The following is a 26,350-nucleotide window of genomic DNA, read 5'->3' as shown; positions in this document are numbered from 1 at the left end:
ATTAATTATTTTATACCTGGAGATATTTGGAGAATGTGTAAGATTACGTGTTGTTTTTTAAGCTGTTGGGATCCCATTTTTAGGTGTCTTACCCTGGGTAATAATAATTTAATGACGTGATATGTGAAATTTGATCTACTGAGCTTTTGTTATTTTTGCTTGCACAGCAAGTGCATGACAACCTATCTGGCTTCTTTATTGCTAATGTGCATATCATATAAAACATGATCCATAATAAGCTCAGCTGATCTTATCTAAGCTATTTATAACGACAGTAGTTGAGAACTTGGAGTTGATCATTCCGCTTTTCAATTACGACCCTTCATTGAACAATATTTATCTCTTGTTTTAATTCCATTTTGGTAATTTTATGTTTATTTTTATGTTGTTGTGTTGTTGATGTTGTTGTTGGTGGTGTTGTCGTTGTTGTTGGTGTTGTTGTTATTGTTGTTTTTGGTGGTGGTGGTGTTGTCGTTGTTGTTGGTGGCGGTGGTGGTGGCGTCGTCGTTGTTGTTGTTGTTGTTGTTGTCGTTGTTGTTGTTGGTGGTGGTGGTGGTGTTGGTGGTGGTGGTGGTGTCGTTGTTGTTGGTGTTGTTGTTGTTTTTGGTGGTGGTGGTGGTGGTGGTGGTGGTGTTGTCGTTGTTGGTGGTGTTGGTGTTATTGTTGTTGTTGGTGGCGGTGGTGGTGGCGTCGTCGTCGTCGTTGTTGTTGTTGTTGTTGTTATTGTTGTTGTTTTTGTTGTATATCCTTCCGCGTATCTAAAAGAACCCATGGATTACGCTGTCACTTATACAAAACAAACAAAAATTAGATGAGATAATTAACTTACACGTGAAGTCGACTGATCATACTGATTGCTGTGCATCTCTTGATATGTTTAAATGTATATATAATAAAATAAACTGATAGTAAAAGTTGTATGTATTTTCATTGACAGCTGTATAAATCCCACAACGAAAGTAAATTATTTATTTCTAAAGGTCGATCGGCGAAACTCTTTCTGGCGCCATGGTGTCTGTGGGTCATGCTGGTGTCGGTGGTCAGTTTTGAATTCACCAGAACTATCTGTCATGTAGATATTTGTACCAGGTGAGTGAAATACTAGTATAAACTTTTAGACATTGAGTTAATGCACCAGTTAATGGTAACCACGCCCTCTCCAGTGTCCGAGGAATAGCGGGGACTTGGACTTTCGGTCCAGCCAAGCCCGGGTAAAATCCCCGTCCCGCGGGGGAGAAATGCTAGTAAAATCCCCACCAAATGCCCCCACAACACTGGGGACCACAGGTAAATCCCGCTCCCCGCTATTTTGTTGGCGCGAAGACAAATCCTCCGCATTCACCCGGCACTGCAGGGCCACCTGGAAGGTACAAACACGGCCCATTTCCCCGGCTATCCCCGGCATACCCCCGGACCTGGGGCGGGGGGATGTTCACAATTGACTGGTGCATGAATGCCACAGAGATCTGATGATAACGAGAACAATATATTTATGTTTTGGTAAGTGATGCATTTATTGAAACCACCGTTTGCCAATTAAGCGACACGCACTGTTGTTGTAGTTGTTGACAACTATCCACAAAAACACCACCAATTCAAATAACTAGATGTTGTTGTGCATATTGTTTTTACTATATTCTGTTATTAGTGAGGAGTTCTGTGACCATGAAAATTGGCAATGCCGATCGTGTGACAACACCCGGGGTGACTGCTTGAAGGACTCACTTCCGGGTAAAATCAACTTTACCGAAGACTGTCCGGCACCCGCCCAGCTAGTACACGGAAGCTTTAAGTATTTAGCTAGATATCGTCCCGGAACCAACGTAACGTTTACGTGTGACGAGGGATACAAACTGGTCGGCGACGACACGTCAACTTGTGAGGACTTCGGTACATGGTCATCCCCGGAGCCAGAGTGTGAAGGTACGTCCTCAAAGCTGTCAGGTCCCTTACTTATGAAACGTTACCCGGACGTTTATACATTAATCAATTTCGTTCTCAAACCCAAGTGATATTAACCAGTTGTTGACAATGCATATTATCTTATCTTGAAAAATCTTGGTACCATTTAATTAAAATGACATCAGCTACTCTGGGGTTATGCCCCTTGAATAACTGCAAGTGACTCGTAAAGCGGCGTTATTTATTATATTTTTCTTGAGTTTGTATGTTTCTCGTCACAATAGATTACCTAACATCAGTGTGTGTATACCACGTGATAAATTACGTCATATATGCTATGTCGGAAGGCAACTTTTTGTTTAAAATAAAGACTTAAATCAAAGATAACTTTTCTTTAACTTAACCATTTTGAATGAAAAAAAGGGCAGTCTACGCCGCTTAAAGAGCCCCGCCTTCGTTTTATTACCAAAGCTTGATAAGGTGATTAGTTTCATCAAACTCTTCGACAAACCTGTTTCAAATATATAATGTTTCAAATATATAATGTTTTGACAGTGCTCCGTCAGACGGCCGTGTTATGAAAAGGTTTGTCGAAGTGTTTTAAGAAACTAAACTCCAGTAAAAGACCGAAGGTGGGGCTCCATAAGAGGCGTAGACTGCGCTTTTTTCATTTAAAATGGTGAGGAAATATTGAAGTTATCTTTGTTTAAAGTCTTCATTCAAAACAAATTATTGCCTTCCGACGTAGCATTTATGACGCAAATTATCATGTGGTATACACACACTGAACATTAGTCCATCACGGTATCACTTTCAGAATCAAACATTCTGTGGCATGTTGCCATTTTCATACTGGCTGTTGTGGTTGTAATTCTGCTGGTCTTTATCGTGTACAATAGACGAAACCACAAAGAGCCTCAAGACAACCCGAGACGTAGCGGATTGGAAGGTATTCTGGCGTCGTAAATCGGTACTGTTAATTGATGTATTAATAATAGCTTCAATCTCAAAATCTCCATTACAAAAAAATCTTCATTTTTTAATCCAGGGGAAGATATGAATTACGGAATTCCCGAGTCGGGTGTGACGACGGAAGGCCATCAACCTGAAGTAGAACGCCAGGAGGCGGACGAGAGGCGCCCATTGCTTTCCGCATAATATATCAACAATGGCTGCTAACCGGAATTTGTTTGTGGTTCTGAAAAGTTTTTCTGTTTTTGCTCAATAACTTTTGTTAGGAATGGCATATGATAAAAATGTGTGTTCCTAGCTCACATAGAGGTGTACAATTGGTGGATTTGATGTCTTTATTACCTATGCCGCAAATAGAAAGCTTGTCATACAAAGGTTTTAGCAACTGCCTAGGCTCTGTAGTCCCGGGCCTGCACGTGATTTTCAAAAATGGTTATTTAAAAAAAAAAATGCATTTATAACTAAAGGGGCAGGTGTGTATGCCTCTTCTATTTAGAAAGTTAGCCAGTCTTTCTTATAAGCAATCATTTTATGTGTGTGTGCTGTTTTTACTTCCAAGTTAATTGGAAAACGCACCAAAGCATCGCGAGAGAACATGCGGGATCCCTGCCCCCACCCCCTTTCCTAACAAGCCGGACATGTACATATTTTTTCCTTTAGCTACAACCCTGTTAGCAACTGATGCTTTTATGTACTAATCTTGTATTTGATAACACGAAATGACTATTTATGACAAAGCCAGATAGCTTATCATTAAAACCTGGTTTTCGTCGTATTGCAATGCTTCGTTTTTTAAGCTCTATAAAACGTTTCTTTTTTTAAATATGCAATTCTGTGTTAATCCCAATTTTCTAAATACCGGTAAGCCTTGTGATTGTCGCATTGAATTAGATATTATTATTATTATAACTATGTCGGTTTTGTGTGTATATTATCCATAGTACTAACACTGTTAATCTTCTCATTTTATGCGTTAACATATGTGAACCCGGTTTTTTTTTTCAAGTGCTATAAAGTCATGATTATTTTTTTCATTTTGATGGTTTCACTTTTTAATCAAACTTGTAATCAATACTTTCGATTTAAAGATGTACTCTTATAGATTGAACGTTTTGACATCTTGTTTTTATTTTTTGTCTTGGAACGAACCAAAATATGCGAATATCCATTGAAACCAATTATATAAGTCTGCTGACAAAAACTAGAACTCAGATTTAAGCTCAAAAATTGGTTTAAACCATAAAACATTAATTTCCGAACGGAAATATGAAAATCTGCTATCTGATCTTTTGTCAGCAGTCTTATATCACTGGTCTGCAGATAGTTACGCAAAAATTGGCTCATTCCAAGACAAAGAATAAAAAGTAGTCAAAACGGTCAATCTGTGAGAGTGCAGCTGTAAATCCCTTGCACCTTTTTTACTCAAGTCATTTCTAAATTATTACTAAATACAAAATATAAACGAGAATTTAAAACAACAGCAACATTTTTTTCTTTTATAACATGTTTAAAAAAATGAGGTTGTTTTTTTGGTGATATTGTGGTGTCAAATATTCGTAATCAAATATGTATGTAATACATGTATATAATCTGCTTATAATAAGTTAAAATCTTATCTGAGATATCAGGATCATTTTTTTTCATTGTTTTTATGACCTGTTAGGGTATTTTGTGATGGTTAAAAGTTGTAAGTATGTACTTTCAAAAATATATGGTTTGATGCATAGCTGTGGCATCACCATTTATTTTGTGTTTTAACAGTAAACTTGTTTTTATTTTTTTTACCTAAGAATGTTACATATATATATATCTTTATATTTTATATGTTTTATAGCTAGCTCTGTAATTTTGTCTTAATGTTTTAACTTGTTAAAATAAAGATACTATTATTATAATTATAAAATTAAAAAATATCGTTCAAGTCTGGAAGTCAAAATATGTTTGTTACTGGCTAAGCCCCGTCTTATTGGCGTGCAGTCGTTTTTGGAAGGTGCCCCTCAGGGCCCGTCCTAAGTAGGCACATCAGCCGATCAAACTACAAGCCAAAGCACGCCAGTGCGCTCAGTAAATAGTTCGTATCATTGTTTTGAATACACAGCTGATTTAAATTGGCTGTTACATAGATTTTTTCTAAAATATCTGGGCGAATAGTGAGAAAAGTGGGTCATGTATAATTTATTGACAATTGGTACTCAAATCAATTATTTATATTGATAAATCATTTCGCCAATATCGCCACCTACATGTAAATAGTTCCACTACAGTAATACAAAACTGCATTCGGAACTCCTCGGCCATTTTTTCGATAAAATGGCCGAAGAGCTCCGAATGATCAGCTGACATGAAAACTAAATCCGTAAATGTTTCGAACTGAATACTGAAGTACATTGTTGCTAAACAGAATTAATTCAATACTTTGAACTATCGAAATATTTCAAAATATATATCATACTGTAACTCTTTAAGTGGAATCATCAAAATATGATGCGTTAATGACACGACCCAAGATGACCCGGTTTATCTAAGATGGCGGACGAATCAACACATGCCCGTGGAATTTCCGATGTCAAATGGGATTTAAGGCATCAAACTAGAGTTTTACAATGGATTGTTAGTGCTAAAAAGGAGAATTAAAAATAATTAATTGAATAACATCATTACCTTATGGTCATATTGGCTGAATTTAACGCAATACAATTAATGACTGGTGAAAGGTCATCCACTACTAAAAGTAAGTTGCAGTACAACACGGAAATACGAACTTCAAAAAACAATAACGTCGTTTTGCTTCGTGCCATAAGTAGATGTTAATAATTGTTGCAAATAAAGATGTGAAAAATAATGATAATAACTCGAAACAACCTGCATTCTGGGTCACAGTTGTCATCTTTCTTCATAAAACATTAGTCTAAAATAATAGACGTGTTATACGGGATTCTTCCAATCCCTAACGTCTAAACGGGAATGTGCAAAAAACGGGGGTGTTTTAAAAATATTGAAATTGTTTTAAGTGAAGTATTTTATGGTTGAAATTGATCATAAAGAGCTATATTCATATTTTACCATGTAAGTGAAATGTTATTTTGTACTAAACAGGCATTTAATGCAATAAAACAAGTTGTTTACCTTTCCAATAAAACGAAAATTGACTGACACAGACAACAATTATGCGAAGGGGAACAACTCGATACAATCGTAATAACTCGGCCTCCTCCGACAAAGCTTCGAGATAGACCTTGTTAATACAATCGTAACAACTCGGCCATGGCCGAAATGTTCCGAGCGATTTAAAACTGTGCCCTAAAGCCTTACAGGTGCCCTTCATTTATATATCGTTATGTTTTGACATAATGAAATGAAGAAAAGCCATCAAACTCATAATTATAAGTTGGATATTTATTTTTTGTGTACGGAACTAATATAAAATAACATTATCTGGTAATATTTCTTGTTTTTATGATATTCTATAGACGTTATATGCTTATATACCCGGAATCCTGATCGGAACAACTACCCACTTATGATACTAAACAATTTGTAGGTGAAGGATTTGCCATATCAAAAATCTAAAAAAAAATCGTCAACGTACAATTATTTGGACTACATAAAACATATATTGCAGACAATACAGTACAGTAGGGTATTTCTTTAAAATTGTGATATTAATGCACCAGTCAATTGTAACCACAGCCACCCCAGGTCCGGGGATATACAGGGAATAGCCGGTGAAATGGGTCATGTGTTTGCTTTTCAGGTGGCCCCGCATTGCCGGGTGAATGCGGTGGTTTTGTCTGCTTTAAATATAGCGGGTAATTGGCCTTACCTAGGTTCCCTGGTTCCCTTTATGCCATGTTGATCTGATTCATACCATTGTAAAATATTTTTTTCAACTGTAACACTTCAATATTAAACACTGCATTGCAAAATAGAAACACAAAAGTTTCACATAATTTATCTTGAGCCAATATCATTGTTTAATCACACAAGTGTGTATAATTACACAAGTGTTTTATTAAACACTTATTCTGATCAGCTTCTGTCAGCATAGCATTGCCATTTTGGAACTATCTAGCTGATGCGCGTCATCTTGAATCTCAATATACATCAAGTCGAAAATTATAGACGTGTTCACTAGTACTAGTGTTCACTACGTGACGTGCCATATCAAAAATGGTAAAAAATCATTCAATGTACAATTATTTGAACTAACTAAACTTAGTGCTTGAAATGTCATTCTTGGCTAGGAGAAAAAGTTGGACGTGGACATGGAGAATCGCCAAAACAAAACTTGTCAAAGACTCTGAAGTTGTTGTTTATTTGGACTAGTCAAGTATGAAACTTTTCAACAAGATAAAGTTACTTTAAATGATCCTGGCATTAGGACACGGAGCTAGCCTGGCTGTATTATCTGGACGGTGCTAAGCCCCTGGTGAGCCTTAAATGCCATGATTTGAAATCTGCCACTTATTATTCTCTATCATTGACTACACATTTTTCAGGTAAGTGTAAATTACAGTATTTTCTTGTATGTTAAAATTAACAATTGAAAAATATAATGCATAACGATAAAGTTGCTATAAATGATCCTGGCATTAGGACACGGAGCTAGCCCGGCTGTATTATCTGGACAGTGCTAAGCCCCCTGGTGAGCCTTAAATGCCTAGATTTGAAATATGACACTTATTATTCTCTATCATGGACTACACATTTTTCGAGCAAGTGTAAATTACAGTATTTTCATGTATGTTAAAATTAACAATGGTAAAAGATAATGAATAACTTAATTGTGCATGCTGGGGATATCAATATTGTATACATGTATGTAGCTTTGCGGATATTTACAGTGTTTAAATAGCCCAAAAAGGTCTTATTCAATGAAAAAAATTAACCAAAATACTAGAATGTAGACAGGATTTTGACATTTTTTGGCAATTAATTAAATTCAAGGGCGTAAGCAGGCTGTACTGAATGTTACGCACAAATGTAAGAGGCTATGGGATGGGGAATCCCTGTATCATCAGGAGGTTAAAGGGGGGGGGGGGGGCTGCTCCCCACGGAAAAATGGAACATGGAACTAACATGTTTAGCATTGATTTGTATTTGTCGGAATTTATAGGTTCGAGGCCGATGACTGTAGTTACCAAGTGATTTTTAAGGCTCTGTTAGCTATCTAGCACAAAGAAACAATGCTTTCTATAGCTGATCTTCCCTTTAAGGTTTTATTCTTATGTCAAAACATAGCTTAGCCCTCGACTTTGATTCCATGTTTGGCCATTTTTTTCATTTTTCAAATTGATGTTATGCATGTGCGTCAGTGCGTAACGCTGGCTACGCCCCTGAAATTGTTCTGTTGCAATTTTGGGCAAATTATTCTCATTGGTATGCCTATCAAGCATGAAACATGTATGTCTTAATTAAAAAGATCAATAAAAACAAGCCATATTACTGAAATGTTCAAGGCCAACAGATCCCTTCAGAGAAAATCATGCATAACTCTTTTATATACATATATTTTCCCTCCAAACAGAGACCTGGTATGTTAATTTGCATATTTAATCCAGGATATCCACATACTATGAATGCACTTCCTCCTTTGGCAGAATGTTACATTATTCGTTATTTCAATTTATTTCTGAAGACAGCATAAACTATTATAGAAAAGGAGTGTCAGTAATTCAGTCTGACAGCCTGTGATTTTTTTTCAATCAGAAGAAAATTTTGCAATTTTAACATGGCCATGTTTTGACATGCTTGCACAGTGTGTGAATTGTGATCAAAATTGTGCATGGTTAATTTTGTGGTAATGCGTATATCTTGGACATGACATATTTCTTAGTTACTGCATGGCCTGTTCCAAAGGATAAAGCATTTGGAAATGTCTGTTCAAACCTGACAAATATGAAATTCTTTTCCTTAATTCAATTTTGATATTTTCAAAACACCCTATTTTTAAAAAAACTTGTTTTAATAGATGTGTATGGATAAGAAGAATCTAAATTTGAACATCAATTTGTTAAGACTAAGAAATAATGAGCCCTTATAGCTGCACTCTCACAGATTGACTATTTTAACAGCTTCTTTTATTTTTTTGTTTTTGAAAGAGCGAATTATTGCGTAAATATGTGCAAACCAATGCTATAAGATATCTGACAAAATATCAGATCTTAGATTTTCATATTTACGTTCAAAAATTGTTGTTTAATGGCTTAAACTGATGCTAACGGTTAAAGAAAAAAATGCATAAAACATCAATTTTTGAACTTAAGTATAAGAATCTATGATCTGATCTTTTGTCAGCAGTCTTATATTACTGGTTTCCATGGTTTTTCGCAAGAAAATGGCTCGTTCCAAGACAAAAAATAAAGAAGTTGTTAATACTTTCAATCTGTGAGAGTGCAGCTTTAACAACAAAAATAGAATAAACCTACAATTAAGCAAATGAAATTTCAGATAGGCATAAATGAATGCTATCCTTAATCATTAACAATTTCATTCCTCAGCCTACTGTCACTCACCTGATGCACAATCCCTGCATAAGATTTTACGTTGACAATGAATTAGACAATGAGGTTGTATTCTAAGTCAATTAAATGACCTAAAGTAACTAGCTTAATGATTAAGAAGGGCTCATTATCAGCAATCACTCCACCCATTCTTAATAATGATTTGTCATAAAGAATTTTTTTCGTGTTTTTTATTTACTTGTATACTTTATATCCAGTTAAATACAGCCATCACATTTTTTTTCTCCTAAATACACATGGGGATATCAATATAACATTGGTCTATTTCTATTGGTCGAAAAAAATATCGCGACTCAAATATTTATGCAACACCGCTGTTGGTCAAGGACAGGTCACGCGGTCAGACACCACATTTTCCCATATTCCAAACTTATATTACACCAAAATGGCATCTTCATTCGGATTTGATGAATATTTCAATGAATAAATAAAACATTTAAACAGGGTAACAGGTTGTCAACGTTATACTTACATTACAGGGTTAGTAAGGGACATAGTATTGGATATATGTGGGGGCAAGGATCCATATTTAGGTTCGAGCTTCACTCCACCGCAATATGGTTTCCTTTACATTGAATATCCCATATAGGGTTACCTACTGACCATGGAACTTATAGTATCCTTCCACATGTTTTTAAAAAATCATTGGCAAGAATAGTTTTTTCAAATGACAATTTGTCATTTTGTATTCATTGTGATGAAAAAAGGTAAAATTAAATTTCCAACCAATTCTTAAGAAGAAAATGTGATATTTATCTTATCTCCTGATAAAAACTTTCAATCACGTTGGGTACTGAATGGGGTACTATATTGGTTTAAATAGGAAATGACGTAATGAACACAGTAATCTATGACTTCATCTAACTGGTGACCATTATGATGTCACAATTAAAAAGAAAGAGTTTAGTTTTTTGTTGTTATTCCTTCTACTGTACTTGATATCACCTTTATATGTATTCTTCTTACAAACAGTATGAGAATGATCGCATGATTCTTTGGTTTGAAATTTTTCCTAATACAACATTTTTGCAATGCATACATTTAGTGCAGAGAATAGCATCACTTTTATTGTATCCTGTTTTTTACTAGAGAAGTAAAACAGGTTGGTTGTTTTTGTTGTCTTTACTTAAAGAATATTTTGATAAAAAGATACAAAGACTCGTCATCATATAATAGACTGTATTATACAACTTGTCAAGCAAATATGATAGTAAGCTCGACAAAGGCTAACTTATATGTTTACAGATTGGACAAAGTGTACTGCTTTAAAAATAATTATAAATGTTGTGTTTGGCTAACCATGATTGTGACATTTTCACTTACTTCTTTATTTTGTTGCCTCTGCAATAAAATGTTGCTATGTTTGGAAAACAATTCATCATTGTTGTTCTCGGGTTACTTTAAAGGGACTGTACACCAGATTGGCACCAAAAAATGTTTTTCCTGTTGCGCAACTCAGGACAATTATTTAATAGAATGTGTTAAGCTTTAAATCATAATTATAGAGAAAGGACCAAAATGTAAAACAAATAGCAGTGTTGTATCCACTGTGCTACGAAGGCTTACTCCAAATGGGTGGTATATTTAAGCTATATACCTAGGTAGACATACCCAGTAATATTTTTAAAATACGAAATAACTGCTTAGCTAAAATAAATTGTAAACTATGTGTTACTTCAGTTAGTACGATTCAATGCATTGTACACATTAACACCAAGTTTATGTCAGTTTTCGACAAAAAAAATTCTTGCAAATTGATCATCTTGTGCACAGTTGCTTCAGCTAAGCCCTACGAGTACAACATTGAACTTTAAACCATGCGTACTGTTTTGAAAACATCTGTTAATGTTATGCTTCGGTTATCTTGATTGCGTCCTTTTGGCGTATTTGTTATGCAACTGGAATGAAATTTTGACCATGATGTAGTTCTGCAAATAAACATTAACGATAATATTGCCGGGTTACCTTTTCATCAACTTTTCAAAGCTACAGCATTAAAATGAATATGTTTGGAAAATAAATATCAAGCTTAGATATTTGGTTTGAAACATTGTCTAATTGTCCTCACCTAAGAGTGTTCAAATTATGCTCCTATATTCAAGATTAGGTCCCGATGATTTTCTGTGTTTATAAGAGAAAGGACCTAGTTTTATACTTGAGCAGACCGAGCGATGTCTTAGCCTCATCGAAATATCTACAACTGTTTTTTTTTTCATTTCGTGTTGTGTTATTCTTTTTGTTCTTACAGTGGGGTCAAGGTTGTTTCTGTAATTATTTATCACTGATTTTATGCACATGACTTTTTTAATGTGGGATCAAATAAGATGATGTTATTATTTATAACTGATTTAATGCCCACCATTGTTATGTTTTCTTTCAAAGTTACTAATAAAAAAATAAAACCATGAACTAGATCTGTATTTACTTTATTCTTGTGTCCTTCAATGGCTCGCTTCAATTTAATATATTATATATTGTTTTAGCCAGATATCCGAATAATGTTGTCCGAAATCATACACTTATATAATCAGTGGCTTTATACTTTCATTGTATATTACTTTTCACTGCACTTTTCCATATGTAAACTGTAGAACACACTTCTCGTTACTAAACTGGTATATTATTCATTGCATAAATTGTATCACTAAGCCAGAATTTCAATCGCCAGCAATGCTGGCGAAAGTCTATTATTTTGAAAGCTTCCGCCATTTTAACTGCTGGTTACAGCGCACTGATTTCAGTAGATGAATATTAATGTTGTTTTACTGACCAGAGTTAAATGAAATGTTAAACTGTCATTAATTATTAGTTTATGTCTCTGTTAAAATATAGACATACTTTATTTGATTTTTTTACGCAGTATATTTCTGATATTGTTGATCCTGTTTCGTACTACTTGTAATCTCAATGCTGTTGGAAGTCCGGCACTCTCGATATCTGTATTTCCATAAACGTTATTATAGCCTGTGAATTATTGTTGTAAATGCGCCTGGTATTATCTGAAATAAGCTCGCTACTTGCAATATTTTGTTTTATCACTTTCACTAGTCTGTTGCTCCATTTTTAGGAATGCTGTCGCTGACCAAAGCACACATTCAGTTCTTCCAGTGTTGCTGGATTCTGAAAGTAGGCTTTTGATTGGTGACCAGCACGCCAGCATACTTGCCAGCATCCAACCAGTATATAAGTGAGAGCGCATCAGTCTCTGTACAAGTTGCTAAGTTCAATGACCGCGACATTTTGAATCTACAAAACCGTAATAATGAACTTTATTTCTTTAACCAATCTTTTTGCTGGCATCCGTATTCCGAAAGGTCATTAAAAGTATTTATTAAGCATTAGTTATTAATGACAGTAAATATATATCAAGTAAATTATTTGTCTTCTTGATATTAATAATAAACATTATTAAACATAAACTTTAAAAGCAAGCAACTGGTCGCAGCTGGTGCGCGCGCATGTCATGTATGCATCGTATTTAGGAATGTTGAAATATACATAAACGAGTAAATAAACATTACAGTTCCTCTCGCGTCAGATTTATTTATATTTCTATAGGCTACATGTAAATTGAGTCACAATATTTGTTACCCTACCGAAGGTAACTAGTATTAAGCTCGGAGCTTAATCACGGTTTGTACATAGGGTCTAGACGCCCATCACTATCAATATCAATACCAACTTCATTATTAGAGAAACGAAGTCTAGACCTGGGGCGTATAAGCCTGTATATCAAATTGTCAAACACCCGAACACCGAACGGCATCCCTGACATTTATATTGGACCGACCTCGGGTGCTTACAGTATTGAGCAAGGTAATAGGTCTAAGGTTTTTAAGAAACTTCCTTGGTTTATCTTTTTTTTTTTGTATACATGTAATGATACCTTGTTTTGTGCAATAGACATTGATCCATTTTTCTAAGCAAAATTTACAGCTCTAACCACAAAATATCTAATACGAGACCAAAAAGGCATTAAAAGAATTTGCAGTGAATCCATCCGTACCCGGGCTTTTATCATTTTTCATATTTTTAGGGAAAAAGAGGCTTCTTCAAATGTTATAAGACCTTCTAAAGACTGTGCCTGATCAATTGACAGTTTAGGAACAGAAAATTCATTCAAGGCATATTCAATATTATATACAACTTTTGAAATTCTCATGGAGTATACTTTTTCATAAAACAAGGATGTTTCTTGAAAAATCTCATTTTGCTCGTATACAAAACAAACATCTTCCTTCTCAATAAAAGGAATGCATTTACTAACAGAGTAATTCTTTTCAAGCCGACAGAAATAAATTATCCGTTCATAACATTTGGAACATTCACGATATTCGCAACGTGTACAATGGTCCCAATATTTACGACATTTGATACATTCACAACAAAACCGACATTGACAACATTCACGACATTTGCGACATTAACAACATTCGCGACATTCAAAATATTCAAAACATTCACAATAGTCGAGACATTTACTATAGTCACGACATCCGCGACATTTAATATAGTCACGACATCCGCGACATTTACTATAGTCACGACACCCGCGACATTTACTATTGTCACGACATCCGCGACATTTACTATTGTCACGACATCCGCGACATTTACTTTAGTCACGACATCCGCGACATTTACTATTGTCACGACATCCGCGACATTTACTATTGTCACGACATCCGCGACATTTACTATAGTCACGACATCCGCGACATTTACTATAGTCACGACATCCGCGACATTTACTATAGTCACGACATCCGCGACATTTACTATAGACACGACATCCGCGACATTTACTATAGTCACGACATCCGCGACATTTACTATAGTCACGACATCCGCGAAAATGACTATAGTCACGACATCCGCGACATTTACTTTAGTCACGACATCCGCGACATTTACTATAGTCACGACATCCGCGACAGTTACTATAGTCACGACATCCGCGACAAGTACGACATCCGCGACATTTACTTTAATCACGACATCTGCGACATTTACTTTAGTCACGACATCCGCGACATTTACTTTAGTCACGACATCCGCGACATTTACTTTAGTCACGACATCCGCGACATTTACTTTAGTCGCGACATTTACTATAGTCACGACATCCGCGACAAGTACGACATCCGCGACATTTACTATAGTCACGACATCCGCGACATTTACTTTAGTCACGACATTCGCGACATTTACTATAGTCACGACATCCGCGATAGTTACTATTGTCACGACATCCGCGACATTTACGACATCCGCGACATTTACTATAGTCACGACATCCGCGACTTTTACTATAGTCACGACATCCACGACATTTACTATAGTCACGACATCCGCGACATTTACGACATCCGCGGCAATTACTATTGTCACGACATCCGCGACATTTACGACATCTGCGACATTTACTAAAGTCACGACATCCGCGACATTTACTATAGTCACGACATCCGCGACATTTACTATAGTCACGACATCCGCGATATTTACGACATCCGCGACATTTACTATAGTCACGACATCCGCGACATTTACTTTAGTCACGGCATCCGCGACAGTTACTATAGTCACGACATCCGCGACATTTACGACATCCACGACAATAACGACATACAAGGCATTCGAGGAGAGTACCCTTAACCCCCTAACCAACATCCCCTTCCACCACCCCCCCCCCTTTAACGTCGAATCCTGGTTCCAACACTGTCATAGCATAAGATGTCTAAAGATGGGAAAGTCGTGGCGCGCCACAGTGATCCATTCATTTCATTCCTGATTTACAAATTGCTTATTATTTTTCATGTAATGATATCAGCTTTAAATACGTTTTACACTTATACTGGCAGACACAACGTCATACTTGGGTTCCCCGCCAGGTGATGAAATATTGGGCTCATTCTAAGTTGGAAACCCAAATGTGACAAAATTTCATCATCTAGAGCATTCTAGAAACATTTTTCTTTGTGTGTCAAAATTTCATTTTCTAGATCATTCGAGAGCATTCTTCTCTTGCGCGACGGACTGAGACCTATCTAGAATAATCTACAAGTTTGTGTGTGGCGGACTTATAAACATCTATACGGAATGAGTAAGTTATTTTACGTTAAATCGGCTAGCCATTTAATTAGTACATGAAGAATTAGATTACGACTACATTCATAACTCGCGTGCTATCACAATATTTTATAACGTTTTTCCGTGTATATAAAATAATGTTACTCTAAAATTAATCTGTCAGTTTGGCCGGAAACTACCTTTACTATACAGTCTAACCCCGCTGGCTCGAACACACAGGGACCGGCAAAAATACCTCAAACCTCGAAAAAAAATCGAGCCAAGCGGGAGTGCTTACCTTCAGTATAAAGTAATCGGTCCTTAACATCCATTTCGAGCCAACGGTGAATTTGAGCCAAGCGATTTCGAGCCAACGGGGTTCAACTGTAATTTAAATAGATTTTGTAGTGGACGAATTCTTAGTTGATGTTAAATGGTCACATTAAAGGGGGTTTTTTATTAATAATTTTACATATGCAGGAATTGCAGAATATGTAAGATTACGTGTTGTTTTTTTAAGCTGTTAAGATCCCAATTTTAGATGTCTTTTTACTGGGGGTATTTATTCAATGACGTGTAAATTGAAATTCGGTCCACTGAGCTTTTGTTATTTTTGCTTGCACAGCAAGTGCATGACAACCTATCTGGCTTCTTTATTGCTAATGTGCATATCATATAAAACATGATCCATAATAAGCTCAGCTGATCTTATCTAAGCTATTTATAACGACAGTAGTTGAGTACTTGGAGTTGATCATTCCGCTTTTCAATTACGACCCTTCATTGAACAATATTTATCTCTTGTTTTAATTCCATTTTGGTAATTTTATGTTTATTTTTATGTTGATGTTGTTGTTGGTGGTGCTGTTGTTGTCGTTGTTGTTGGTGTTATTGTTGTTGGTGGTGGCGGTGGTGGTGGTGGCGTCGTTGTTGTTGTTGTTGTTGTTGTTGTTGTTGTTGTTGTTGTTGTTGTTGTTGTTGTTGTTGTTGTATATCCTTCCCCGTATCCCCGTAGATAATTAACTTACACGTCAAGTCGACTGATCATACTGATTGCTGTGCATCTCTAGATATTTTTAAATGTCTGTATAAAAAAAACTGATAGTAAAAGTTGTATGTATTTTCATTGACAGCTGTATAAATCCCACAACGATTGTAAGTTATTTATTTCTAAAGGTCGATCTGCGAAACTCTTTCTGGCGCCATGGTGTCTGTGGGTCGTGCTGGTGTCGGTGGTCAGTTCTGAATCCACCAGAACCATCTGTCATGTAGATATTTGTAGCAGGTGAGTGTAATACTAGTATAAAATTTTAGACATTGAGTAAATGCACCAGTCAATGGTAACCACGCCCTCTCCATGTCCGAGGAATAGCGGGGTCTTGGACTTTCGGTCCCGAAAGCCCGGGTAAAATCCCCGCCCTGGGGTGGAGAAATGCTGGTAAAATTCCCGCAAAATGCCCCCCGCACCAAAGGGACCATAGGTAAGGACCGCTCCCCGCTATTTTTTGGCGCGAAGACCTAACCACCGCATTCACCCGGCACTGCGGGGCCACCTGGAAAGTACAAACACGGCCCATTTCCCCGGCTATCCCCGGCATACCCCCGGACCTGGGGGGAGGGGGGGGGGGAGTGGTCAAAATTGACTGGTGCATGAATGTCACAGAGATCTGATGATAACCAGAAAAATATATTTATGTTTTGGTAAGTGATACATTTATTGAAACCACCGTTTGCCAATTAAGCGACACGCCCTGTTGTTGTAATTGTTGTTGTTGTTGTTGTTGTTGACAACTATCCACAAAAACACCACCAGTTTTACTATATTCTGTTTATAGTGACGAGTTCTGTGACGATGGAGAACGGCACTGTCGACCGTGTGACAACATCCGGGGTGACTGCTTGAAGGACTCACTTCCGGTTGACTGCCGATCATGGTGTATAGGTTGGTTGACCTTTCCTGGTACTGAAATTTATTGGTAGATTATCGCAAATGATGTGTTATTCAAAGGCAGATATATATCACGTTCGAGTCCGAGGTCGTTTCTCCATGTTAGAACCCTGGGCTCATGTTTACTGACGTCATAGGTCTGTGTTTGAGACTCGGGCTCAGAAAACTATATACAGTCAAACCCCGTTGGCTCGAACTCGCTTGGCTAGATCTCCTCGTTTGTTCGAACTGAATGTGAAGGACCGATTTCTATATACTGAAGGTAAGAATTCCCGCTTGGCTCGAATTTCCCGAGGCTCGATGTATTTTCGCCGGTCCCTAGGAGCTCGAGCCAGCGGGTTCGACTGTAAAATTAAAACATAACTAATTTTGATAAAAGATTGATTATAGGACAGATTACTTGAAGCAGACAACACTTATCATTGAATTTGCTCTAGTAATATTGTGGTAACAACACAATAACAATTTTGCTTAAACTCAGACACAAGGCGCTATAAAATATGAACCAAGTGTTTAGTGCTCTCCGCTTTGTTATATATTTCAGGCTTTTTGGCTAGTGAAAAAGTTGACCAAGTTTTGCAGAGCAAAAGAGGTAATACGGATATATATTTGATTTTGATCTAGCATGAGTACCAAATATATCTTGTTGTTGTTGTTGTTGTTGTTGTTGTTGTTGTTGTTGCTTTAAAATCCTTCAAGTAAGATAATTAAAATTGCGTTTGATATGTAATCATTTTGGAATAACTGTCAATGTTTGCTTTTTGTAATTATCATGAAGGATATTAAATTGTTTGATTATTCTTTCATTATGGACAACTCTGTTTGCTTTTAACTTGTATACTTATTGAATTATCGCCCTTTAACACTTCTTATCAAACTCGTTTTCAGTCGAAGATTGTCCAGACCCCGGACCGCTTATAAACGGAAATTATACGCATGTTCCTAATTTTCGTCACGAAACTACCGTTACGTTTACGTGCGATGAGGGACACCGGCTTTTCGGCGCCAACACTTCAACATGCGTGGACTTCAAGACATGGTCCGCCCCTTTGCCCGTGTGTGAAGGTTAGAGGCGTTCACATACTTGCCCGCTTTATTTCATAAAAGTGTTTTAACATCCATACGCACTATAATAAAGACGAACACATGTTTGCATGGGGCAAGACTTCGATTTATTTTGGAACAATTTGGAGCAAAGAGGCACACACAAACTCATACAAACAATAGTTTTCCATTAAGTCTGAATTTTGCCGACCCATCCGGCACATGCCCTAGCTGACCAAACCTGTTGACCACCACTGACCACTGGGCATCAATAATAACAAATAGTTTCAAAGGTATTCTGCGTCTATATTGCGCCTCTTAATTCTTACTAACGGTGAAACAGGTTTCATCAAATATCCTTCATAGAAATGACAGCCGCACACATTATTCGTACGTTTCAGCAAAACCCTACACGTTTTCTGTCAATACAGTTACAGATTGTCCAGACCTCGGTCCGCTTTACCATGGGACCTACACACATGCTTCTAAGTATCGTCACGGAACTACCGTTACGTTTACGTGTGATGTGGGATACCGGCGTATCGGCCCCAGCACGTCAACGTGCGGTGACTTCAAGACATGGTCCAACTCTTTGCCCGTTTGTGAAGGTTAGAGGCGTTCACACACTTGCCCGCTAGTTTACATGAGAACGTTTATCTAATCTCTAAAAGACGTTTTTGACATTACTCCAATCCAGCCTACCATCCTTATATAAATATTTACTACACATAATTTGATTCAGCAAAAACTTACACGTTTTATTTTAATACAGCTACAGATTGTCCAGACCTCGGCCCGCTTGAACATGGAAACTACACATATGCATCTAATTATCTTCACGGAACCACCGTTACGTTTACGTGTGATGAGGGATACCGGCTTTTCGGCGCGAACACGTCAACATGCGGGGACTTCAAGTCATGGTCCGCCCCTTTGCCCGTGTGTGAAGGTTAGAGGCGTTCACACACTTACCCGCTATCTGACATGAGCACGTGTATAATATAATCTCTACCAGACGTGTTTGACATAACTTCGATCCACCCTACCATCCTTAAAGTTATAAACATATTTATTAAACATAATTCGTACGTTTCAACAAACAATATACACGTTTTATTTTAATACAGCTACAGATTGTCCAGACCTCGGCCCGCTTGAACATGGAAATTATACACATGCTTCTAAGTATCGTCACGGAACTACCGTTACGTATACGTGTGATGTGGGATACCGGCGTATCGGCCTCAGCACGTCAACGTGCGGTGACTTCAAGACATGGTCCGCCCCTTTGCCCGTGTGTGAAGGTTAGAGGCGTTCACACACTTGCCCGCTAGTTTACATGAGAACGTTTATCTTATCTCTAACAGACGTGTTTGACATTACTCCAATCCAGCCTACCACCCTTATATAAATATTTATTACACATAATTTGTACGATTCAGCAAAAGCCGACACGTTTTCTTTTTATACAGCTACAGATTGTCCAGACCTCGGCCCACTTGAACATGGAAACTACACATATGCTTCTAATTATCGTCACGGAACTACCGTTACGTTTACGTGTGATGTGGGATACCGGCTTTTCGGCGCGAACACGTCAACATGCGGGGACTTCAAGTCATGGTCCGCCCCTTTGCCCGTGTGTGAAGGTTAGAGGCGTTCACACACTTACCCGCTATCTGACATGAGCACGTGTATAATATAATCTCTACCAGACGTGTTTGACATAACTTCGATCCACCCTACCATCCTTTAAGTTATAAACATATTTATTAAACATAATTCGTACGTTTCAGCAAACAATATACACGTTTTATTTTAATACAGCTACAGATTGTCCAGACCTCGGCCCGCTTGAACATGGAAATTATACACATGCTTCCAGTTATCCTCACGGAACTACCGTTACGTATACGTGTGATGTGGGATACCGGCGTATCGGCCCCAGCACGTCAACGTGCGGTGACTTCAAAACATGGTTATCTCCTATGCCAGAGTGTGAAGGTTCGTTGAGAACGTCCATTAGGTTGCCTGTTCTCTCACGTTTGTTAATTAACGGTGACTGGTCGAGGCTACGTTGACCTATTCCCTTCTCATACGCAAATGATGTTTACCAGAATAGCATACACAATAACAATCGGTAACATGAAGCATGAGATTAAATGACATCAGCTACTCTGAAGTTACGACATGAGACTCACAATGCGGGGTTATTCATCTTGTTTTATGTTGAGTAGACTTTCGTCTAAACGGTTTTCCCAACATTAGTACATGTATCATTTTCAGAGTCAGATGTGAACCTAGTCATCCCCTGGGAGATTGCCACCTTAGTACTGGCGGTTGTTGTTGTAATTCAGCAGGCCTTCATCTGGTACGGGAGGCTCCGTCCGCGCAGGCGACAGAAGGATGAGGATGACGAAGAAAGTGGCCCCGGAGGTTCCGCAAACTCTCAACAAACAAAGATGTATATCGGACGTGAAACTCCCAACTTGGATTCGAGTAGAGAGTCTGGCATTGACACCGCAAACGACAATGATAGCGGGGACGTTAGCGGAGACGATACTGCCGTGAAGCGTGTAAGCGGAACCGGAACGGTCCCGAGTAAGGAGCGTAATTATTCAAAAGAAAGGGCTTCTAGCAGCCACAACTACGGAGTTGAAGGGAATGACGTCACTGCAGAGCGTGGCGCGGGTACCGGCAATGGTTCTGAAAGCGCAGAAAACGATGGACGCCAGCATAACGATGGAGGCCAGCATAACGATGGACGCCAGCATAACGATGGACATTATCAAGGCCCTCAAGACAACACAAGAAGATCGGCAGGTAAAGACATTGTTAAGTCAATGCTTAACTGATTTATAAGTTATATCTTTATAATCTATATAGCCAAAAAAATATTTATAAAAAATGATGTTGATGATGTTATACTTATTTACATGTATCAATATTCAATTTCTCTTGTCCTATTTTAGGAGAAGGCCAAAGTGTCGTGATTAATCATATTTCAACTACAGTTAACTATAAATCAGGCAATGGGAATGCTTCTACTGTAGCATATAAATCTAACAACCAGAGTAACAACGTAGAAAACAGCAACAACACCAATAATGATAACGACAACAGTCATTTTGTTGATGCATCTCGATCAAACAGCAAACCGGAACCAGCTCCACAAGACGCATGCAGCGGCACCGAACGGAAGTCCGGAGAAACCGGAAGTGTTGATCTCACGCGCGCCGCTAAAACACAACTACCAGAAGAAGAAAACAAGTTCGGAATTCCAGACTCGGATCTGACGACGGAGTGTCGTCAACCGGAAGAGGAAGGTGGAGGGTATGAGTTGATCACAAATTTAGAAGAGTCTTATGACCTGAACCGCTCTTCCAGTCTGCTGAATGTTCGGTTGAGCGACGCGAGTGGGGACCATTCCGACCACGAGGGGCGCCCATTGCTTTCACCATCATCTATCAACGATGGCTAATATGGGTGAACGCATTTTGATTGTTAACAAGATTTTCAACGAAAATCGGGTTATAAGAATGAGGATGCCGTTGGGCATCCGGATCTCCTCGGCCATCGAAAACAACCTCGGAGGTATATGGACGGTTTCAATGTGAGAAATCGGTACACTTTAAGTCTGCTGCAAGTAGATAGCGTAGTAGTTATGTCTAACCCATTCATTGTTTTTGCCCTGTCCGTCAGTCAGTCAGTCCGTCAGTTCGTCAGTCCGTCAGTCTGTACGCCACACTTCGTTTCCGCTCAATAACTAAAGAACACTTGCACCAAGGAACTTTATACCTGGTATGCCAGTTGATCATGACTAGTAAATCACCCCTATTGATTTTCATGTCAGTAGGTCAAAGGTCAAGGTGACCTTGAGGTAAAATAACGGTTTCCGCTGATTTACTAAACAACACTTTGGCCCAGTAACGTCATACTTGGTTGGCTAGTTGGTCTTGATTATTTAATGACCCTATTGATTTTGAGGTCAGTAGGTCACCAGTCTGTACGTCACACTTCTTTCCTCTCAATAACTAATGAAAGCTTGAACCCAGACACTTCATAGTTGGACCCAGGAACTTCATACTTTGTATGCGGTTTGGTCATAACCAGTAGTTGACCCCTATGTTTGTTCGTCTCCAGTCCAAAAAATACGAATTTTATGTCCATCATTGAGTATTTCTCACCTACGACCACACAATGGGGGAGACCAGCGCTTTTTCAAAAAAGCAATCTCTAGTTTTATTTAGCAGTTAAATTTAATGACTTAACTCTTGGGAATCTTGATTATGTTTGCAATAATACACTTATTGGCAATTAATTTAAACTAAAATCAACAAATACAAGCTAAAAACTACATTTAATTAATGATATAATTCAAAATTTTACGAACTAATTCAACTGATGTGCCGGCATACATCTGAGGTTGATTTCAATAAAAATGGCCGAGGAGTTCCGAAAGTGTCGTTTGGGTTTGTCAATCCGGTCGTCTGCTCAACACTTTAGTTCGGATAAAAAATGTTTTTAGTATAAGTAACCTCGAACTTGATCCCACAATCAAAAATGCAATCCTAAGGTAAGTCTCTTAAGAACCTGGCATGTCGCGTGTTACTGTGAAGACTTTCCTTGGGATTGCGTTTAGAATATGTTGGGTCATGGTCAAGGTCACTGCTGATAAAAATAAAAAAACGGTTTCAATTCAATAACTTTAGTTAGGAGTGACGTATAGGGATGAAAGTTGGTATGTAGCAAGCTCACGTGATGACATACATTGAAATTGTATTTTGGGTATGTGGGGTGAAGGTCAGGATTTTGGTTACTAAACATAGGAAAACTGATTCTTTCAGATAATTTTAGTGATGTGTAAAACATAGTGATGAAACTTAGCATGTAGCGGGTCAAGTTGGAGATGTGCAGAGGTAATGCATGTGGGGTCATGGTCAAGGTCACTATTAATTAAAAGGAACGGTTTCCGCTCAGTCGCGTTAGTGAAGAGTTACCTGTAATCATGAAATATGGCATGAAGAAAGCACATGTGGAAACATACAGTGGGATTGCGTTTGGTCAAGGGCAGGTTTCTGTTGAATGCCCTTTAGTCAGGAACGGCAAATGGTGAAATATTTGGTGTGTACCAGGCTCATTTAGATGTTAACTGGTTATTGGTTGAATTGAGGTCAATATTTCTAATGCCGAAAATGGAAGATAAGTTATATGACGGTAATATATAGCCACTGGCGTAGCTCAATGTGCCTGCACATGATTTTTCAAAAAGGCGTTTTGGGCATTTATGCCTCAGAAACAAGATATGTAATCCCGTCTTTCTTTTTAGCGTTCTTTCGATTGTTTTTGAATTTGTTGTTTTTCTATTCCAAGATACATTTATAGAGAACAAAATGCTTCTCAACGCACCCTGTATTAAAAAAGCCAGGCCTGCGCATGAATAGTGGTCTTGGTACGCCTCTGATAGCAATTTAAGTATTTTATTTAATATATTAGTCTTGTTTTTGAGAACACAAACTGTCTATTTAAAGAATGTATGATAGTTTTATATTAAAACCTGGTTTCGTCGCATTGTGGCGTTTCTAGCTTTATACTGTATTTACCATTGCATCTGAATTTCCAAAGTAAGTCTAATTTTGTTTAACATGCAATACTGTGTTTGTTTCCTTTTTAAAGAAACCAATTTGTATTGTTGATGGATTTTCGAACTAAACAAAATCAAGTGTATGAATATAGATTGGGTTTTGTGTATTTGTATTTTTTCCATATTACTAATACTGTTACACCTATCACTTGTTAATGTTATCATATTAGTCCCCGATTTTACCTATCATTTTAAAGTCATTAATTGCCATTAATTGCTGATATAGATTGGGGTTCATAATATATCTTTTACTATATACATTTTTTTTTCAAAGCCCTTTGTGATCAAATGTATATATATATATCATGTCATATTGTATATACTCAAGTTAAAATTTCGTTTGAAATATTACAATCACTCAAGTTAAAATATCGTTTGAAATATTACACACATTTTTTTATATTAATGTGTATTTTTTCTTGTTGTGGATGTTTGTACAGATAAAATTTTTTGTGGTTGTTTGTTTAGGTTATTGTTTGTGGTTGCTTGTATAGATTAATTAATATCGAGTTCTAGAAAACGTTTGAAAAACAGGAGAACCATTTTTCTCCCACCTCAGATAAGTAGATCCAATAATTTAACCATGCTAGATATTCTTATCTTGCCCACGGGCGAAGAAAAAATGCCCGTATGGAACTTCTTTTTAATGGGCACCACATTGTACTTACCTCCCTTGTTGAAGACTGTCGTCTGTAGCATCATGGAAACCTTGTCTTGTGGTAATATTTAGAACGCTAATTAATTATTTCTCGCTTCAAATGTCACCATAAAACAGTTTTCACGCACCATTCAAGAAATAATGCTTCATTCTCCTTAGAACTATTTAAAAAGACCGATTTTACTATTAACATAATCGTAATCAATGCGCGCATATCCATAACAACCACGAATATTCATACGCATTATTTTCACTACGCACAAAAGAGTTCCAGCAAAAAATACATTTTTACTAAATTTTGTTTGTCCGACTGTGGTGGGAGAAAAGCATCTACCATAGCCACTCGTGTAAGATAGGTTCATCCCGACCCTCGCGCAGGGTGTTTTGCGGAAACGAGGTTTACCCTACGCTCGGGTCGGAATAAACCTATGTTACACTCTCGGCCATGGAAGATACTTATAATCTAATAATCGTTAAGTCATGTTTATGTCTAAATATATATTTATTAAAAATATGCAACATTTTTTAATTTCAAATTATTCTTTTGCAACATTTTCTGGTTTATGGTTTTGGTGAAGGGGAAGTAATTACACTTGATTTAAAAAAGTAGTTTTAGAAGTTGATATATTCACTCCTTAGTTTGCAGTGAAGATATCAAATTGATATTGTCACTGTTGTTATTTCACTGATCAAACTCCATATTTCATCGAAAAGCATGAATAAACATTTTTATACCATGATGAATCGATATAAACAGTCGGAAAGCATACCATAAATTAAGGATGTGTTTGAGATGTCTTAGCCTCATTGAAATATCAACATCATGTATTAACATTTTAGTTTTTTGTCGTGTAGTTGTGCTGTGTTCTGGTTTCGGGAACAAATTTTGTTATTATTTACCACTGAATAATTGCTCACCATTGTTTTGTTTTACTAATAAAAACATAAACTAGATCTGTACTCAATTTGTTCTTGTGTCCTTCTGTTGCTCGCTAAAATATAATAAATGGTATACGCCAAAACACTGTAATAAAGCTGCTCTCTCACAGATTGACCGTGTTGTCAACATATTTTTATTTCTTGAATAGGAATTCGCCCAATTTTTGCTGACAAAAATTCGGATCGCATATTTTCATATTTCCGTCCAAAAAAAGAAAAATGCATAAGACGTCAATTTTGAACTTAAATATACAAATCCGCGATCTAATTGTTTGTCAGCAGTCTTATATGACTGTTGCCCATGTATGTTCGCATAAATTGTCTAATTGCATCCTGTCCCCCATCGGGAGTGCGCATCCTCCCCCCACCCCCCACCCCCTCCGCCCCCCTCACTTTTGAATTCTCCAAGTTTACTTTCCATGTCATTATTGGAGAAAAAAGTAATAAAAAAATGTTAAAATGGACCATTTCGCTCGTAAAATTCTAAGGGGATGGGGAGTACCCCCCCCCCCCCCCACCCAGCCAACGTTTTAAACCATTTCAATTTCAGATCTGAGTGATAGGCGAATGCCAGAAGATTATCCCTAAGTAACGCCCCGTCCAACATCATTTTATAGATCCGCCCCTGGCTATGCGTCTTGGTCGTA

The 26,350-nt window shown here is 37.5% G+C and overlaps 2 protein-coding genes across 3 annotated transcripts in view; both read left to right on the top strand.

Annotated features, from left to right (window-relative positions):
- LOC128233528 (C4b-binding protein beta chain-like) overlaps positions 1-4,795 on the top strand; it is a 5,381-nt gene extending 586 nt beyond the window's left edge. Inside the window, exons 2-5 of one of the 2 annotated variants that reach the window (XM_052947237.1) lie at positions 981-1,089; positions 1,649-1,923; positions 2,720-2,851; positions 2,951-4,795. In XM_052947237.1, the coding sequence (XP_052803197.1) occupies positions 981-1,089; positions 1,649-1,923; positions 2,720-2,851; positions 2,951-3,060 (626 nt within the window). In that variant the 3' untranslated portion in view covers positions 3,061-4,795. The remainder of the gene's footprint in view (positions 1-980; positions 1,090-1,648; positions 1,924-2,719; positions 2,852-2,950) is intronic. The other variant, XM_052947247.1, reaches the window with a different exon arrangement.
- Positions 4,796-15,370: 10,575 nt separating this feature from the next.
- On the top strand, positions 15,371-25,718 carry LOC128240244 (P-selectin-like). The gene is made up of 12 exons (XM_052956787.1): positions 15,371-15,504; positions 16,647-16,755; positions 17,306-17,412; positions 17,963-18,010; positions 18,307-18,483; positions 18,894-19,070; positions 19,235-19,411; positions 19,590-19,766; positions 19,935-20,111; positions 20,290-20,466; positions 20,749-21,285; positions 21,435-25,718. Exons 1-12 carry the CDS (start codon positions 15,501-15,503, stop codon positions 21,941-21,943), a joined length of 2,376 nt encoding a protein of 791 aa, XP_052812747.1. The 5' UTR covers positions 15,371-15,500; the 3' UTR covers positions 21,944-25,718.
- The last annotated feature ends 632 nt before the right edge of the window (positions 25,719-26,350 follow it).

The sequence above is a fragment of the Mya arenaria genome, chromosome 1 (assembly GCF_026914265.1).
Source record: "Mya arenaria isolate MELC-2E11 chromosome 1, ASM2691426v1".
Classification (NCBI taxonomy): Eukaryota; Metazoa; Mollusca; class Bivalvia; order Myida; family Myidae; genus Mya; species Mya arenaria.
The sequence above is the reverse complement of the archived record's forward strand: the minus strand, read 5'-3'. Positions and strand labels throughout refer to the sequence as shown.